Source organism: Gopherus evgoodei, chromosome 16, assembly GCF_007399415.2.
Source record: "Gopherus evgoodei ecotype Sinaloan lineage chromosome 16, rGopEvg1_v1.p, whole genome shotgun sequence".
Taxonomy (NCBI): Eukaryota; Metazoa; Chordata; order Testudines; family Testudinidae; genus Gopherus; species Gopherus evgoodei.
The window spans coordinates 4,468,319-4,487,998 of NC_044337.1; the positions used below are offsets into that span (position 1 = coordinate 4,468,319).

The following is a 19,680-nucleotide window of genomic DNA, read 5'->3' on the forward strand; positions in this document are numbered from 1 at the left end:
TGCCTCTTGACTAGGAAATTAGCTAGTTCCCGCTCCCTCCAGATCTTTCCACAGGATTTGTGGCACATGGGTTATTATCTAGGAAGTAGTGTAGGAGCAGGAAGAGGTGACAGGCCCTCCATTTCTGGAATAGTCTGGAGACAGGTATCCTGTATAATGCTGACTCCTTGAGGTGGCCCACTTTCAATAGAAAGGATTTGTGACAGTCGTGGAGCTGCTATGTAATCAACCAAGAATGCAGATATGTAACGTAATTACTGAGAGAGATGATAAAACTTACATTGGGGGTAGTGGAGTGTTTATTATACATCTGCACAGCTTGACTACAATGGTGCTTGTGCAGGAAGGCAACACGGTAGCTCCATAGATAACAGCCAGGCACACACTTGAAAGACAAAGGGGGAGGATTTATCTTTGAGGATCCTAGATCCTGTTCCAGAGACGATGCAGGCCAGGCTGGGAGCCTGAAGATCACTAAGTAGTTAAAAGTGTTCTGAGGAGGGAGGTGTCAGTGGCCTGGGGCTGCCATGGGAGCTAACCCGGAGAGTCTCTGAGCAGTACTCTGTAGGAAGTCAGACCCGCAGGGTCCCCATGTGGAAGATGGTTCGACTCCTGGTCACTGGGTACCGCTGTTGCTGCTCCTGCAGGCAGTAGCCCTGCCGGGGTTGGACGTAAGGCAGCCCTGCCGGGGTTGATCACAGGGGACTACAGCCAGAGCCTGGTCTACAGAGAAGGGCAATGAAAATGATTAAGAGTGTAAAACAGCTTCCATAGAAGGAGAGATTAAAACGACTGGGACTGTTCATCTTAGAAAAGAGACAACTAAGGGGGAATATGATAGAGGGCTATAAAATCATGAATGGTGTGTAGAAAATGAATTGAGAAGTGTTATTTATCCCCTTGCATAACACAACAATTAGGGGTCACCCAGTGAAATTAATGGGCAGCAGATTTAAAACAAAGAAAAGAAAGTATTTCTTCACATAGCGCACAGTCAGGCTGTGAAATTAGTTGCCATGGGATGATATGAAGGCCAAAAGTCTAACAGTTAAAAAGAGAACTAGATAAATTCCTGAAGGATAGGTCCATCAATGGCTATTAGCCAGGATGGTCGGGACAGAATCCCATACTCCAGATGTCCCTAATCCTCCAAAAACTGGGACTGGATGACGGGGGACGGATTACTTGAAATTGCCCTATTCTGTTCTCTGAAGAATCTGGCACTAGCAACTGTCAGAGACAGGATACTGGGGCTAGATGGACCATTGATCTGACCTAGTATGGCCGTTCTTATGTTCTTATGAGTAAAGTAATATTAACATGCATTTTTAGAGAAAAAATATATTATATATGCCGTTGTTTTTTATGTAGTTAATGGATTTCTAAATAAAGTAATTAAATAATGGTACATAGTATTAATTACAGAGGAATAAAGGAGAGGTATTAAGACATATGTAATCATTCATTCTTATAAAAAATAATTTTATGCAATTGGTGCAATTCTAAATAAAGTTGATTAAACAAATGCACAAAGGTCATATAATATTAGTGATAGAGACAGAGAATAGTACCATAGAATTAGTTATATTGTGCAGGGTACAGTTATTCTACAACTACTTTTCAAAATGACTCAAGAAAGTTTTAATAAAGCAAGAAAGGAAAAAAGGCAGAGAGGAGAAAAGCATCTCACGCCACAGACTGTTACTTGCTAAATGCAGAAACCCCTGTCTAGGAGCTTGCCACAAATCACACCTCATTGGCTGAGTCAGTCAGAAGGAACTCTTTAACAATGGTAACTTTTGCAGAATCACATGTCATAGAATATTAAATTGCATCACATTTTCCTGAGTCACTTTGAAGGTTTTTCTAAGCCCAGGGCTTTGTATAGAATCATTCACTGTATCATATTAAAATATAAATTAGAGCTAAAATACCAGTCAAAAGGGGCATGCATGTGAATATTTTTATTAAACATTTTACAAAACCTGTGTAAATACAGCAATCAGCCTTACTTGGAAATTAGCACCTATTGGCATTAGCTGTAAGGAGGCCTCTTAATCTTAGTAAAGCTTTATCTAAGTGAATAGCCCAGCCAAACAACACCTGTTAAGATAGTTTATATGTATGTACCGTTTGTAAAGTCTAAAGCAAGTTTTCAATTCCATGGGACAGTATATAATCCCCTGTCATTTCCAGGAGGCTTTACAATAAAAACCTACATTTTAAAAGAGAAGCCAAGGCTTTATCATTTTTGAAAGCACAGAGATAAGCCTGCTGGCATATGCCACCCTCTCATCCCCCCACATACACACTTTTTTTTGTATTTTCGCTTTTATGCATAGTAGCATGACCCACCCTTCAACAGAACATGGATGCAGATTTCCTTATCAGACGTTTTACAAAACCTATGTAAATTTAGCAGCTAGGCTTATATCTGTTGAATTTTGAACCAGGAATAAAATCCCCTCTTTCTATATAATTCCTTTACCATTTGTCTTTAAAAAATGGTAGAGAGACCCTAATGAAAAATTTATCTAACCTTTATGCCCATTTCCTTTATTCGATTTATACAAACTGTGTTTCTTCATAGACTGTTATTGGAAACTATTGCTATTGGCTTAAGTTGTATTAGAAGCCTCTTAAAGTTTCTAATGGTTTTGAAAGACACATGATGATAATTAATAATAAAGTAGCAAAACATAGAACACACAAACACAGCCCCATTTACTCTTCCATCCCTTGCCCTGCTTCCCAAAACAATTAAGCTTACATTGAAGCCAACTTGTGTACTATTTTATAGATAAACCACTGTAAGCATACATTCAGATTAGTCACTCATACACATCCATATTTGTTTTTCAGCATTATTTTTCACAACACACACGCATGCATACGCACGGCATAATTTAAAGGAAATCTAATGGTGTGAAATTGGTTAATATACATGTATGAGACAAAATGCAGGCCTAGTTTAAACTTTTTTATGTAAAACAAGTTGATATGTCTTTTTACTACTTTTCCCACACACTGTGCCCTTTTTGTTAAGGTAGACTTGTAACTCTTGTAGAATGTAAAGTGTGGAAGGGGGATTAATTTGATTAAACTTGGAATTAATAAATAAATAAAAAGCAGGCATGAGATATTAGGGAAAACTATATTTTAGTATTTGAGAGGCAGTAGATACAGACACATTGTAACTAAGAACATTTTATCTTAAATATTTTATCAGTAAATATCTTTCATTATTAACTTATTTGGCACATTTAACTAAATAAATTTTAAAAAAAATTTTAAAATCATGAAACAGAGCAACACAAACTTTTAAAGATAACTTGAAAAAACAGCATGAGGATAAGAGGGTTGGTCTCGATTTTAAGGGACATTTTAACAGAATGTTTGAAATCTTTAGTTAATCAATTTTGTATATGTTCTCTCTTAGTTGTCATGCTTTAGCATGGTTAAACTTGTGTCATAAAAAACCTCTCTCCAACCTCATGAGGCATTCTGTTAGTCCTTTTTTCAAGTTTTCTAGAAATCATTTTTCACAAGGGGTCAGGAACAGTGAGTAAATAACACAATGGCATCAGAAGGAATGAGTATACATACTGTGGCAAAAACACAAGACCGGCCATTTCTAAGTGCAATGAAAAATACTGTAACATAACCAAAAAACTTGTCTTTATAGCATTTGTGATATTTTATAGAATTACCTCAAAAGCAACAAGAAATGTTTGTTAGTACTCCAAGACATACATTGGGCCCTAAAAGAATAGCAGTGGCTAAAGGTGAAAACTAAAAAGAACTCCCTTGTTTGCTAGCAAACAGTTTTGCAAAGGAGTTGTCCGGTTGAAGGACAAGCTACTTCATGACCCTTGGAGAGTGAGTCTGTCGGTTAGTTTGCTGTGTGCTGGCTGCCTGACTGTGGTATTTACTGTGGTCTGTTTGGGGGGCCATATGCTGAGCCTAGCAGCCTGCTGGGCAAGGCTGAGAGCTTTTAAACAAGGCTTTAATCCCTGATCCCTTTAGGATCCGGGGGGCAGGGCTACCCAGGGAGAACAGGGGTTTAAAAAGCCAGCTCCTAAGGCCTTGACTACACAGGCGCTTTACAGCACTGCAACTTTCTCGCTCAGGGATGTGAAAAAAACACCTCCCTGAGCGCTGCAAGATACAGCGCTGTAAAGCGCCAGTGTAAACAGTGCGGCTCCCAGCGCTGCAAGCTAAACCCCATCAGGATGTGGAGTACGTGCAGCGCTGGGAGAGCTCTCTCCCAGCGCTGGCGCTGCGACCACACTCGCACTTCAGCGCGCTGCCGCGGCAGCACTTTGAAGTTTCAAGTGTAGCCATACCCTTAAGTGAGCAGAGGAGCTAGTGAACAGGAGCAGCTAATGGTAGTTTTGTGAGGGATTTCAGAGAAGGATTATGAGAGCAAGATACACCTGACATTCTCTAAACTTAGGCCAATAAACAACCACCCACCCACCTCCCAAATAAAAACATAAACAGAACAAAAAAGCTGCAGGAGTAAAGAGAATACAGGCAGAAGTCCAGCAGTAGAGTGGGGACCAGCTGCTTTATGGCACTGAATGCAGGAAGCGTATGTGTGCATCTGGTGCAAGGAGCCCATAGCCCTCAGAAAGCGAGCAGGGGCTCTGGAGACCAGAGTGGCTGAACTGGAGAAGCTAAGGGAGATGGGTACACAGATGAGACTTTCTGGGGCACAGAAGAGCGCCCTCCTCCCAAGCCTGACAGCTTCTGTGCTGTTGAGGAGGATGAAAATCCTAGAGAAGAAGACCCTCCTTCCTGATGATGTCATGGTATCCTCGCACTGAGGATACCCCTCAGGGAAGGGGACCCCAGTTCTTGGGAAGAGACAGGTAACAGTAGTGGGGGATTCAATCATTAGAAATATAGATAGCTGGGCTTGTGATGAGCAAGAGAAACGCATGGTGAATTGCCTGTTGGATGTGAAGGCTGTGGATCTATCAAGACATCTAGAGAGACTCGTGTAGTGTTGGGGAGGTACCAATGACATAGGGAAAAGTAGGAGAGAGGTCCTAGAGGCCAAATTTAGGCTTCTAAGTAAGTCCAGGACCTCCATGGTAGCATTCTCTGAAATACTTCCAGTTCCAGACATAGGGCCAGTTAGACAAGCAGAACTGCAGGGTCTCAATGTGTGGATAAGATGATGGTGTAGGGAGGAGGGCTTTAGGTTTAATGCAAACTGCGGTGCCTTTTAGAAAAGGAGGACCCTAAACCAAAACAGGACCAGATTGATGGCATGTAAAATTAAAAAGGTTGTAGAGGAGTTTTTAAACTAAGGGCTGGGGGAAAGCTGACAGGTGTGGAGGAGCACACAATTTGGACAGACACATCCCTTAGGGGAGGATTTATTAATGGGAATTCTCTGTATCCTAGTAAAGAGGTAAGACTAGAACTTGATAAAATTCAGGTAGGAATTGAAGAGAAACAGTTAAATGAATAAGAGTCCCATTCAATGACATCACATAAGGCAGTCGACAAAATATTGACAAATTTTATAAGTGCTTGTATACAAATGCTAGAAGTCTAAATACTAAGATAGATGAACAGCAGTGCCTGTTATTAAAGGAGTATATTGATATATAGACATCACAGAAACTCGGTGGAACAATGACAATCAGTGGGACCGGGTATTACCTGGGTACAAAATATACAGGAGTGACAGAGAAGGTCGTGCTGATGGGGGAGTGGCATTATATGTGAAAAAAGCATATAGTCACATATATTAAAAATCTTAAATGAATCAACCTGTACCATAGAATCTCTAGGGATAGAAATTCCTTGCTTGAATAATAAGAATATAGGAGTAGGAATATTTTACTGACCACCTGACCAGGATGGTGATAGTGACTGTGAAATATTCAGGGAGATTAGAGAGGCTATAAAAATAGAAAATAGTAATAATGGGGGATTTCAGCTATTCCCATATTGACTGAGGACATGTCACCTCAGGATGGGATACAAAGATAAAGATTGTAGATGCTATTAAGACTACTTTTTGGAGCAGCTAGTCCTGGAATCCCCCAAGAGGAGAGAGAATTCTTGATTTAGTCCTAAGTGGAGTACAGAATCTAGTCAAAGAGATGGTATAGCTGAACCGCATGCTAATAGCAACCATAATATAATTAAATGTAATATCTTTGTGGCTGGTGAAATACCAATGAAGGCCACCACAGTAGCATTTAACTGCAGAAAAGGGAACTACACAAAAATGAGAAAGCTAGTTAAATGAAAATTAAAAGGATGGAAAGGTTTTAAAACATGATAATAGAAGCTCAAGTGGAATAGTAAGATGATCCAAAAAATGCCGTCATGGCCAAAAAACAGAGTAGAAGAGGTAGTTAGAAACAAAAAAGCAACCTTTAAAAATTAGAAGTCAATTCCTACTGAGGAAAGTTAAAAGGAGCATAAACTCTGGCAAGTCAAGTGTAAAAGTATAATCAGGCAGCCCTCCCCCACCCCCCAAATTTGAAGAGCAACTGGCAAAAGACTCAAAAACCAACAGAATTTTTTAAAAGTACATTAGAAGGAGGGAGCCTTTAGAGCGGAGCCACTGGACAATCAAAGTGCTACAGGAGCACTCAAAAAAACCAAGACCATTATGGAGAAGATAAATGAATTCTTTGTATGACTGTTCACTGAGATTCCCACATCTGAGCTATTCTTTTTAGGTGAGAAATCTGAGGAGCTGTCCCAGATTGAGGTATCAATAGAGGATGTTTTGGAACAAATTGATAAACAGTAATACATTACCAGGACCCAAAGGTATTCATCCAAGAGTTCTGAAGGAACTCAGATATGGAATTGCAGAACTATGGTATGTAAGGTATTACTTAAATCAGCCTCTGTACAGATGACTAGATTATAGCTATTGTGATGCCAATTTTTAAAAAAGGCTCCAGGAGCGATTCTGGCAATTACAGCCCAGTAAGGGTAATGCAGCATACAAAGAAGACATGCCAAGATGCATTAAATGAATACTCTTCTCATCCCTTCAAGACCCGGATTTCACAGATGATCTCGCTCTCTTATCACATACCCAGCACCATATACAAGAAAAAACAACTTGACTCAACGCATTCAGCCAGCAAATTGGACTGAAAATCAACTGCAATAAGACAGATATCATAACCTTTAATATTGCCTCACCATCACCAGTATCGATAGAAGATCATGTTCTCACCAGTGTAGAAACATTCTCATACTTGGGCAGCACCATCAGTGAGAACGGTGGAACAAGCCAGGACATCTGGAAGAAAATCGGTAAAGCCAGGAGCACCTTGAGGAGCTTAAATACAGTCTAGAAATCATCAACATACAACATCAAAACCAAACTCAAGATTTATCAGAGCTGCATACTTTCAAACACTACTTTATAGTGCAGAATGCTGGGGAATGAGAGTCTGACATGACCAAACTGTCGTCATTCCATAAAACCTGCCTCAGAGAAATCCTTCGTATATTTTGGCCCAGAACAATCTCAGACCAAGATCGTTTGACACCGTGCAGCCAAGAGGATCTGAGCACCATCATTGCCAGGAGGCGTTGGATCAGTCATGTGCTTCGGATGGAAACTGATTCGATCACCAGAGTAGCAATAAGATGGACACCTGAAGGCAAGCAAAAACAAGGCCACCGGAAAACAACATGGCAAAGAGCTGTGGAAGCTGAGCTGAAAAACCTGGGGCACAGCTGGGGAACCATTGAAAGACTTGCCAGAAACAGACAAGAGTGGAGGAGCTTCGTCACTGCCTTAGATGCCAGAGGCGTAATAGGAACATGAGGATGATGATGATGAAGGCTAACTTCAGTACTAGTCAAATTGTTTCAAACTTCAGCAAAGAAGAGAATTATCAGATACATAGATGAACACAATTTGTTGGGGAAGAGTCAACGTGGTTTTTGTCAATGGAAATCATGCCTCACCAATCTATTAGAGTTCTTGGAAGGAGTCAACAAGCATGTGGGCAAGAGTGATCCAGTGAACACAGTGTGCTTGGACTTTCTGAAAGCCTTTGACAAGGTCCCTCATCAAAGGCTCCTAACCAAAGTAAGCAGTCATGGAATAAGAGAGAAGGTCCTCTCCTGGATCAGTAACTTCTTAAAAGACAGGAAACAAAGGGTAGGAGTAAATGGTTCATTTTCAGAATGGAGAGAGATATATAGTGGTGTCCCCTGGGATCTGTAATGGGACCAGTGCTCTTCAACGTATTCATAAATGATCTGGAAAAAGGGGGAACAGTAAGGTGGCAAAGTTTGCAGATGATACACAATTATTCAAAATAGTTGAGTCCAAGCAGACTGCAAAGAGTTGCAAGGGGATCTCACAAAACTGGGTGACTGGGCAAGAAAAGGGCAGATGAAATGCAATGCTGGTAAGTGCAAAATAATGCATAGTGGAAAACGTGATCCCAACTATACATACGAAATGATGGGATCTAAATTAGCTGTTACTACTCAAGAAAGATATCTTGGCATCTTCATGGATAGTTCTCTGAAAAAATACTCTGAATGTGCAGTGTCAGTCAGCAAAGCTAACAGAACCTTAGTAACCATTAGGAAAGGGATAAATAATAAGACAGTAAATATCATAATGCCACTGTGTAAATCCATGGTATACCCACATCTTGAATACTGCATGCAGTTCTGGTTGCCCATCTCAAAAAAGATGTATTAGAATTAAAAAAGGTACAGAGGAGAGCCACAAAAATGATTAAAGGTGTGGAATAGCTTCTGTATGAGGAGAGAGTAATAAGACAGGGACTTTTCAGGTTGGAGAAGAGACAGCTAAGGGATGGATATGATACAAGTCTATAAAATCATCAATGGTGCAAAGAAAGTGAAGGAGGAAGTATTATTTATCCCTTTGCATAACACAAGAACTAGGGGTCACATAATAAAATTAATAGGCAGCAGACTTAAAAGAACCAAAACGAAGTACTTCTTTGCATAATGCACCATCAACCAATGGAGCTCATTGCCAGGGGATGTTGTGAAGGCCAAAATTATAATGGGTTTCAAAATAGAATTAGATAGATTCATGGATAATAGGCCCCTCCCTCAATGGCAATTAGGCAAAATGGTCACGAATGCAACTCCATGCTCTTGGTGTCCCCTAACCTCTAACTGCCATAAACTGGGAGTGGTTGACTGGGAATGGATCACTCAATGATTACCTGGCTGGTTGATTTCCCCCTGAAGCACCTGGCAGTGGTAACTGTTGGAAGACAGGATCCTGATCTAGCTGGACCGTTGGTCTGACCCATTATGGCTGTTCTTATGAATGTTCCTATGTAAAGATGGGGGGGGGCGGGGCGTGGCAAAGCCATTGACTACTCTGTGCTGATACACCAGTAAAAATCTTCAATCCCAAATTCCTTTTCTTTTTGACTGATAAAAAAGCCGTGTAATATAATCAAAATGTGTCAACATCTTTACATTTAGCCACACGATACGGAGTCGTCTGCAGAACAGTTACTTTTTTTGCATGTAATTTACTATCACATTGACACAACCCCAAAGAATTAATTTTCCTGCACTTCTTTATAACTATATATTGTGTAGTGCCTTTAAAACAGTAACCTCTAGCACAATCCTCTGTCCTGGCCCCACCTCTCTTAACATTTTGGTTTTGTCATAGCTAAAGAGGAAGAGGTCTAATGAAATAAAAATTACATTACAGTGTTTAAAATATATTTGATCCCAACCTTTAACTACTAATGTTAGCTTGTGTTTCACGTTTTGCCTAAATGAATTGTCCAGTTATACCAAAAAATCCAACCAAACAACAACTTTTCTAAAGACAGTGTATAGAGATGGAACATAGGCCCATAATAGGCTTATCACTTGTAAATTGCAAAGAAAGTGTTAGATTTCAGGCTGCAATACAAGTTGAGGTTTTTTACAATACAAATACAATTTTAAAAGGCATGAAGGTCAGAGACAACAAGGTAGCCTCTGACACTGTTATCTGAAGAAACAGCCCCCAGCTCAAACACTGTCCTCTTTCTTTCCTGACATTATTTTTAATCTAAAGCTGACACCTTCTCCATATTCTTCTCCTAAACATTCTGCTTTTAATCACGTCCAATGAAGTTTTAAAAAAGAAACTATCCAAAACTTTGAAAAGTTTAATATGAATCCCGGGGTCTGGGGATAAGAGAGCTGGGCTGGATTTTAGGGGAGCATTGATAACTGCCTGAAATCTTTATTTAGTTAAACGGTTTTGTGTCAGTTCTTGGTTAGGTGTCATGCTTTAGCATGGGCAAGCGTTTGTCATACAGAAACTCTCGCCGACTTCATGAGGCATTATTTACCCACTGTTTTGCCAGTCTTCCTAATTGCTTTTACAATGGACTATCAGAAAAAGTAAATAAATAACATTAACAAAATGTGGATTATATACTTGGCAATATATTGTAGCAGCACCTGCAAAGCAACAATTAAATGTTTTGGTTTTATTTGTCATCTCATTCAGGGAGCCCTAAAGAATTACTGTTTCTGTTTTTGTAACAGTTTACATTTTATTTTTACACAAGCTGTAACCCTTGATACTTCACAGCGTTAACTACTGCAGGGTCACTAGAGGAGAGACCTGAGGAATTACTGAAAACAGAGGGGAAAGTGAAGGTTAAGGGGTGACTTGATTACAGTCTGTAAGTACCTGCATGGGGAACATATATTTAATAATGAGCTTTCTAGCAGAGAAAGGTCTAACATAAGCCAGTGACTGGAAGTTGAAACTAGACAAATTCAGACTGGAAATAAAGTGTAAATTTTTAACAGTGAGAGTAATTAACCCCAGAAACACTTTATCAAGGATTGTGGTGGATTCTCCATCACTGACAATTTTTAAATCAAGGCTTGATGTTTTTCTAACAGATCTGCTCTAGGGATGACTGTGGGGTAGATCTCTGTCTTGTGTGATACAGGAGATCAGGCTAGATGATCACAAGATCCTTTCTGGCCTTGGAATCTATGCACAGAGTTCCTTGCATTCATCCTCAAATTCCAGTCTAAAGTGATTTTTAAATCACATAGGCATTTTTGACTCACTGTGTGTGTGTGTGTGTGTGTGTGTGAGAGAGAGAGAGAGAGAGAGAGAGAGAGAAAAAAAATATGTACTACTTTCACCATGGAAATGCAGCCACATATTTGTTGGTCTTTAATGCTTAACAGTGTAAGCACCAACCACACCTCGGCCTAGAGTTTCCTGCCCTGATGGGAGCCACCCCAGAGAACGTGAGGGTAATTTGTTTGTCATGGTCAACCAGTCTCTCAGATGTAGTTCACATCAAGAGTGCCAAATATTATTAGAAATTGGACTGAGTCTGTCAACTCATTTAATAGGTGGTATCATAATAGACAATAGTAGTTGAGGCAAACATATTACCATCAGATAGTAATTACTTTATCTCTACAAAGAAGGCAGAGTTGAACTGGAGATCTTCAAGGAAAGTCCATGTCTCACATTTCCCAAATCATCCAGTATCTGTGTATTATATTCTTAACATAAATGTGTCATGTAGACATGGAAGGCTTTCTTTCTAAACGTGTATTGATTGGAAATTAAGATGGTTACACTGTGTGTGTGTGTGTGTGTGTGTGTGTGTGTGTGTGTGTGTGTGTGTGTGTGTGTGTGTGTGTGTGTGTGTGTGTGTGTGTGTGTGTGTGTGTTGAACTGAAATAGATATGTGTAACTAGATTAGCGAGGTGTGGATTCAGCCAGAGTAACATACAAGGGCAGCTTGCCTCAGGCTCCTCTACATTTATGGCCCTGTGTAGAGTGCAAACACAGCACACTGCCCTGCCCCGTGTATAAATAGCAGTGCAGGCTGTGCGGCACTGCTTAGATGAGTAAAGTAAAGACACGCCAGAACCTCCCACATCTGCGCTGTTGTTTTTAGCACTGCAATGTTGTGAAGAGCTACTGTGAAAGGCTCTGGCGGTGGGGAAAGGTTCTGGCAGTGGAAAAAGATTCTGGCAGCTCCCTGCTGCTGGAGCCTTTCTCCACTGCCTCCCCCTTGCCAGAGTCTTTCACTGCCATGTGGACATAGCCTGCTTTTTGCTGTGGTATGTGTCTATACGTTCCCTAGACTGCAAGTGTGGACAAGGCCTACTGTGTGAAACTGACTGATGGCTGGAAAGTCACTTGAAGTGAAATATTAAATTATAGGAATATTGTAGGAAGTGGATTTTTAAAAGAACTCAAAAAGCAGTTATGAAAAAGTAGTTAATGTAAAACTTCTTGACTGAATTCTCTGTCTATATGAAATCGTATGTGCCAATAATACCTGACTGCTGTAGATTCACAATGGAATGGAAACAAAACACACTGTTTCTCCAACTTAAAATGTTTGTGCATCAGTGAGTGTTGTTTCTTGCATTTAGGAGTCCTGTAGTCTGGTTGAATGGGCTTTTTTAACTGCAAAAATAAACTCTGACCTGTGCAGTACAGAATTGAGAATTGTCAACTTTTTAAAGCTGTGAAAGTCAAGAGTGCAAAAGCAGGAAGTGGTCAGGAGAAAAAAATCTAACTAGTCAGTCCCCAGGATGCTGCCACAGATTAAGTAGTTGTTGTTTTATGTAATGAGTAATGCATGATGATCTTAAAAAAAAAGAAGAAAAAAAAAGGGAAAACAGTGTATTGGTTGTGGCCAAAAGAGAACTCATTTGCTATTGCTTTCTTTTCATCTAAATGCATCCCATGGTTTTTGCCCAGTTGTTGAGATACTAGAATAAATCCAATAAAAGTAGAAATGCTAAGGCCTGCTCCTCTTTTCTATCTGAGATACCGAGGGATACATCCCGTGACCTGTGTTGTACCTGCAGCATCATCCTTTCACTCGCAAGAATTTGTAGAGTTTCTAGGAGATGAAATGGAATGAGTTGTGTGGCTTGAATATCAAATAGGGGCATGTGGCCAGTAAGCAGACTATCATTCTGAGATTGAAGCGGATCTGAAATAAGGTTTTGCAGGCCCATACAGGATAATTTCTTGTGTGATCATCAAGAGATATATAGGAAGTGGGTTAGCTGTTTATTAAATCTACGGGGGCCGATCTTTCTGTTAAGCTGGAGCTCCTTGGTAGTTACAGAACTGATGCTTTAAATAAGTATGTGTTAGTGTTTTGGGGATTAGGGGCAGTGGTAGTGGAATAATGTTGATGTTTGTAGGTTGGTCTTTCTCAGGTAAGGTCAGGCAAGAGCCAGACAGCCTGTTCTCTGGAAATTATCCTCTTAGTGGTGGGTAGATAAAAAATAGCAATGAGCATGAAGAGAGAAGGTTCTGGGGGCCTGAAAAGGTTTTTCTGACTCAGGCATTCGTCGATCAAGAGACTTTAAGGCCGGGAGGGACCAGTAGATCATCTTGGTCTTACCTTCTGTATCACACAGCCCATTACATTTCACCCAGTTATCTGTGTATTGAGCCCAATAACTTGTATTAGACTAAAGCATCTTCCAGAAAAGCAGCAAGAGATGGAAAATCTGCCTCTTCCCTTGGGAGTTTGTTCCAATGGTAAATCCCCTTCACTGTTAAAACTATGTCTAATTTGAATGTGTCTGGTTTCAACTCCCAGACACAGATTCTTGTGCTGCCTTTCTCTGGTATTGTAAAGAGTCCTTTGGACCCCATGGAGGCACTCGCATACTTGTAATAAAGGCACCTCTGTCATGTCATGGTATAAATCCCCAATCTGAACCTTAAGAGTCCAAAAGATGGGGTACCAGCATGAACTCCTCTAAGCTTAATTACCAGCTTAGATCTTGTAGTGCTGCCACCAACCAGGACTTGCAGTGCCTGGTATACTCTGGTCCCCCCAAAACCTTCTTAGAGGACCCCAAGACCCAGACCCCCTGGATCTTACACAAGGAAAGTAAACCCTTTCCCCCACCGTTGCCTTTCCCAGGCTTTCCCTCCCTGGGTTACCCTGGAAGATCACTGTGATTCAAACTCCTTAAATCTAAAAACAGAGAGGAGTGCACCTTGCCCCCTCCTCTTTCCCCCTCCTCAAGAGGTAATACAGATTCAAGCTCCGTGAATCTAAAACAAAGGGATTCCACCTTCCCCCCTCCCTTCTCTCTCCCTGTCTCCCACCAATTCCCTGGTGAGTACAGACTCAATTCCCTTGAGCCTCAACAAGGGGGAAAAATTAATCAGGTCTATTAAAAAGAAAACTTTTAATAAAAGAAAGAAAGAGTAAAGATCATCTCTGTAAATTCAAGATGGTATATTACGGGTCTTTCAGCTCATAGACACTAGAGAGAAGCCTCCCCCCAGCAAAAATACAATTTAAAATACTTCCAGCAAAATACACATTTGCAAATACAGAAAACAATCAAAAGACTAAACTCACCTTTTTCCTGATACTTACTGAGATTAGAACAGAAGAGATTTTTTCCAGAAAGATTGGAGGAATCTGCTTACATATCTGGTTCCTCTCAGAACCCAGAGAGAACACGGACATAGAAAGAACACACAAACAAAGACTTCCCTCCTCCGAGATTTGAAAGTATCTTGTCTCTCGATTGGTCCTCTGGTCAGGTGTTCCAGGTTCACTGTTTGTTAACCCTTTACAGGTGAAGGAGACATTAACCCTTAACATCTGTTTATGACAACCTCTCAGTCTTCGTTTTGATAAACTAAATGGATTGAGCTCCTCTTAAGTCTCTCACTGGAAGGCATTTTCTCCTGCCATCAAATCATTTGTATGGCTCTTCTCTGCACCCTCGAGTTTAAAATGTGGGCAGCAGAACTGGACAGAGTATTCCAGTGTCAGTCTCACCGATGCCATATTCAGAGGTAAAATCACCTACCTAATTTTCCTCACTACTCTCCTGTTCATACATCCAAGGATCGCATTAACCCTTTTTGCCACAGCATCGCACTGGGAGCAGATGTTGTCCACTATGACCCCTAAATCCTTTTCGGAGTTACTGTTCTCCAGGATAGTCCCCCATTCTGTAGGTGTCATAGGGATCACTCACTGCTCTGGCGCCTCCTCCTGGCAGCTCTGGGGATTAGCTCTTTCCAGGTGCTGTGCCCTCCTCTGGTAGTTTCTCCACCCATTATCTTTTCTCACCCTGGGGCCCCTCTCATTCCAGGAATTTCAGCTTCCACTTCGTGACTTGGTCCTCCGGTGACTATGGTCCTCCCTCTCCGAGGTATCAAATTCTTTCAGTGCCTACTGTCCTAAGCAGTCCACTCTCCACTGCATGGTCTGTGGCACTTCCCCGATGTCTGGTAAGGGAACCCACTCCTGCCCTCTATTCCAACTTCCGTCTCTCGCCCTCTCTGGGTTTGCCAGCTCCCAGTTCCCTCTTCCCAGGGAGTAACTATAGGCTCCTTGCTTCCAACATGCCTCCCGTCTCCCAGGGAGTGACTGCAGCCTACTTCCCTGCAGCCCCCAGATGTTCTCAGCTCCTGGGCTTTATATGGGTCCCTCCTGTTCCCATCCATCTGAGTCTCATTTAATCAATCCCTGCTCCCTGGCTTCTCCAAGTGCAGCCTGTGCAGTCAATTCGCCCAGCTAGCCACCTGAACCCCTTCAGGCCTTGTATGGGGTGGACACCCCATCATAGTAGGCATGGCATATATTCCTTGTTCCTAGAAGGTTTGACTTTTCATTTGGCTGTATTAAGATGCATTTTTAATGGACTCAGTTTACCAAGTGATCCAGACTGACCTATATGACTTAGCACTCCAGTAATTTTTGTGTCATTCACAAACTTTATCAGCAGTGCTTTTATGTTTACTTCAAGATCAATGATGAAAAGCTGAATAGCGTCAGGCCGAGAATCAATCCCTGCCCCACTAGAAACATCCCCACTCGATGATAATTCCCATTGGCATCTACTTTTTGGTATCTGTGAGTTAGTCAAGGTCTTAATCCATTTAACATGTGCTTTATTGATACTGTGTAATTTTTTAATCTTAGTGTTGTATGGTACTAGATCATGTCTTACAGAAGTCCAAGCTGCACAGTTGCCTTTATCAAACAGACTTGTAATCTCATCAAAGAATGAAGTTAATTTTGTTTGACAAGATCTATTTTCCATAAAACCATGTTGACTGGTATTTATTATATTTCTATCTGTTAATTTTTCATCAGTTGAATCTCATATCGGCTTTTCCATTATTTTGCCTGAGATTGACGTCAGGTAACCAACCTATAGTTATCCAGGTCATCCAGCTTTCCTTTTTTGAACATTGGCACAGCATTAGCACTCTTCAGTCTTCTGGAATTTCCTTGGTAATATAAAATTTATTAAAAATGAGCATCAGTGGGCCAGAGGTCTTTTTACCAATTCTTTTAAGACTCCTGAGTGCCTGTTATCCAGATCTGCTGATTTTAAAACATTATCCCTTGTAAATGATGTTTAACATTCTCCGTGGTTAATAATGGACTGGAAAATACTTCATTATCCTCATAAGTACATCATCCTGCTTCTTCCCAAATACACAACAGAAATATTTATTGAGTACTTCTGCTTTTTCTGTATTATTGTTAACAGTATCCCATCTCCATCTAGAAATGCACCTATACGATTGCTAGGATTTCATTTGTTCTTAATATAGTTAAAACAGACAAACAAAAAATCAAAAAGACTCCTTCACTTTGTCCTTAGCCCATCCAGCAATGGAATTTTCCCTAATGTCCTTAGCTTCCCTTATCAATTTTCCATATTTTATAACTTTTAATTTAGATTAATTGCTACCTATTTCCCCCATTTCCCATTTGTTGTTATGTTATTTTTTTATTTCTAATTGCTGCCTGCACTTTGCCACTGAACCAGGATAGGCTTTTAGCCAAAGTTGTCCTCTTTCCTGATTGTGAAATCAGGGCTTTTGGGACGTCTAATAAATTCTTCTTAAAGAACTCTATATTTTCATTGACATTTTTCTGTGTAAATTCATCTTTTATCAGTTATAAAAGCTCTGAATGATTGGGGGGCCTCTATTGGGGGGCTCAGGAATAATTTTCCTTTCTGTTTGGAGGCTACTAATTATACAGTTAATTTTTTAATGAGACTGAAGGGGTGAGAATGTCTGATATCTGGCAGCCCTGCTGTGACTGACCCATTTGAAAGAGCAACTCCATATCCGTGTAGGAGGATGTGCAGTAATTGTTACAGAAGATTGTTCTCATTGTTCATTTACTCCTCTTCTTTTCATCCCTTCACTACTGTCCCCTGTGCAATTTTTCTTTCAATTATAGCAGTGATTTCCTGATCAGTTGCCTCCTTTGGGTTGCACCACATACTATCTTTTCTCCTGATACTATAAAATAGTATATGGTTAGCTTTACAGTATATTTATTAGTACTTTGGTGGTATCTTCATTTTAGTATCCAAAGCAAGCAGATTTCCTCCTCTTCCACTATTCCATGGTCTAATAGATCTCTGCAGTAGCATATCTTAACCTGATATTCATCCTGAGGTTTCTGTTACTTAATTTCATCCATTACTCCTAGTTATAATAGCATGTTAAACTATGTTTGGCAATTTTTCTGTCTCCTTGGTGTTTCCATTATCTCTTAGCATGTCTGCTACTCTGTAGCCTTTGGTCAGCTAAGTTACTGTATATATATTTAGCTCTTTTAGTCTGTCCTTATACATTGATCCTGCAATCTTCCACATTATATGTGTTCATCTTTGAATTTTCTCCAGTTTGTTTATAACCCGTGTTGGTGACAAGGTGCCCAAGACTGGACATATGAGTGGATTCAGGACAGTCAAATAAAGGGATTGCATTTTGATGATTCCTCTGCCTGTGAAACCCCAAACTGCTCATTTTCTTTTGCTGCCATATCACATTACCAGAGTTGAATGAATTTGCTGCCCATTATCAGCTGTAGATCTTGGTCAGATTTTTGTTTTCCAGGTTTCTCCCTTCTGGTAAGTATCTGTGCTTTTTAAAAGACTGTTTTCCTGCAAGATAGTATTAGCTTTGTTTTTCCAAAGTGGAATCTCATTTTCTTTCATAAGTCAGTTTGTTGATGCTATTTAAGGTTGTTTTCATTACTAATAAATAGTTTTAATACTTTTGTAAGTACTTAACATTTTATCACTCATTTATCACAGACACATACAAACATACACAGTAATCTTAAATAAACCATAGTAAACAGAAGTATCATTATTTTGGTGTCAGTAACTAAAAGTTGAGCTAGAAAATAAGAATTCTTATTTTTTCCTCTTCCCCGCACCCAGGGAGCACTTGAAGAGGAGTCCGAAGAGCCCGAAAGTAGAGGGCTCTGATTCTGTGACATCTCAGTCCTCACCGAGTGAAGAGCCCGGAACAATGACGGAGGTGAAGGTGAAAACAGAGATACCAGATGACTATATTCAAGAGGTGATCTGGCAGGATGACACCAAAGATTCCAAGAAAAACATAAAGGATGGGCCAGGAGATGTGCCAGCAGAAATCTGTGTGGTGATTGGAGGGGTCCGCAACCAGCAGACACTTGGTAAGCTACTGGCTAACCGGTCTGTTGGTGATTGGTTCCTGGTTTCCCAGTATGAGTCTTATCAAGTGTGGGGAGAACAGAGAACTTCTGGAAAGGAGGTTGCTAAATGCTCAGTTCTACCCGGTAGCACTAAGCTGAACTTTTAAAGCTGAATCTACAGCCAGGCAGAAGATTATTCAATCCCTCTCTCTTTATTATTATTGTTTATTTGTATTACAGTCATGCCTAAAGACCCAAGCAAGATCAGGGTCTCTCTGAGTTAGGTGCCATATACACACCCACACACTCTCTCTCTTTCTGTCTCTCTCTCTGCCCTAAAGGATTTACAATCTAAATAGACAAGAGAAAGGAAGGAAGAATTATTATCCTCGCTTTACAGATAGGGCCCTGAGGTTCAGAGCGATTAAATGACTTGTGCAGCAGCACACAAGACACTGGTGGCAAAGTCAGGAGTTGAACCCAAATCTCTGGAATGGAGCTGGTCAAAAAATAGGGGGTGAGATCCCCGGAGAAAAAATTATCAAAAACATCAAACTCTTTGGCTGGAAACTGAAAACTTGAATGTTTTGTTTTCAGCAGTTGTGGGCTGACAACATTGGCCAAAAAGTGCTGAATGCTGAAATATTTTTGGTTTTCTGACTAAAAAAATTTTGAATTTTTTGAGGGAAGCAGACACTTTCCATGAAAAGGTTAATTGAGATAAAAACCAAATTTGCAGTTAGAAAAGTTTTGGAAAATTTTTAACGACCTCCTGAGGCAAGTGCCTTAAACCACAAGAGCATCCTTCATCTTTCTCCTTATAAGTATTCCAGAGAGAGGGCATTTTTGCAAACTACTGAAAGAGGGAGACAGCTGCTTTCAATAGGGACTCCCTCACCAACTCTAAATGGAAGGGCTTCTACCAGCAGCTTAACAAGGCTGAACTCCAAGAACAGTTGCTGAAACAAGAATACGTCTCATGTAACAGGAAGAGGAAGGAGTTAGACCATAGGGAAAGCAATTTATTAGTGTTAGAGACTGAGAAGGAAACTAGTATGAGTTGCCTGGAGTTGCCATAGTTATTTGCGGTTAGTATTAATGTTTCGTCTGCCCCAGTGGTTTATTTCTGATTTTAGGCTCATGATCATAACCCCAGCTGCTGCAGAGAGAACTCCTAGAATTTGTCATTAGC

At 40.5% G+C, this 19,680-nt stretch overlaps 1 protein-coding gene across 13 annotated transcripts in view; it reads left to right on the top strand.

Annotated features, from left to right (window-relative positions):
- The window catches only part of ZNF618 (zinc finger protein 618), a 306,003-nt gene that overhangs the window by 178,621 nt on the left and 107,702 nt on the right, over positions 1-19,680 (top strand). For all 13 annotated transcript variants that reach the window (XM_030535126.1, XM_030535133.1, XM_030535131.1 and 10 more), the window contains one exon: positions 18,253-18,509. In XM_030535126.1, coding sequence (XP_030390986.1) covers positions 18,253-18,509 — 257 coding nt within the window. The remainder of the gene's footprint in view (positions 1-18,252; positions 18,510-19,680) is intronic.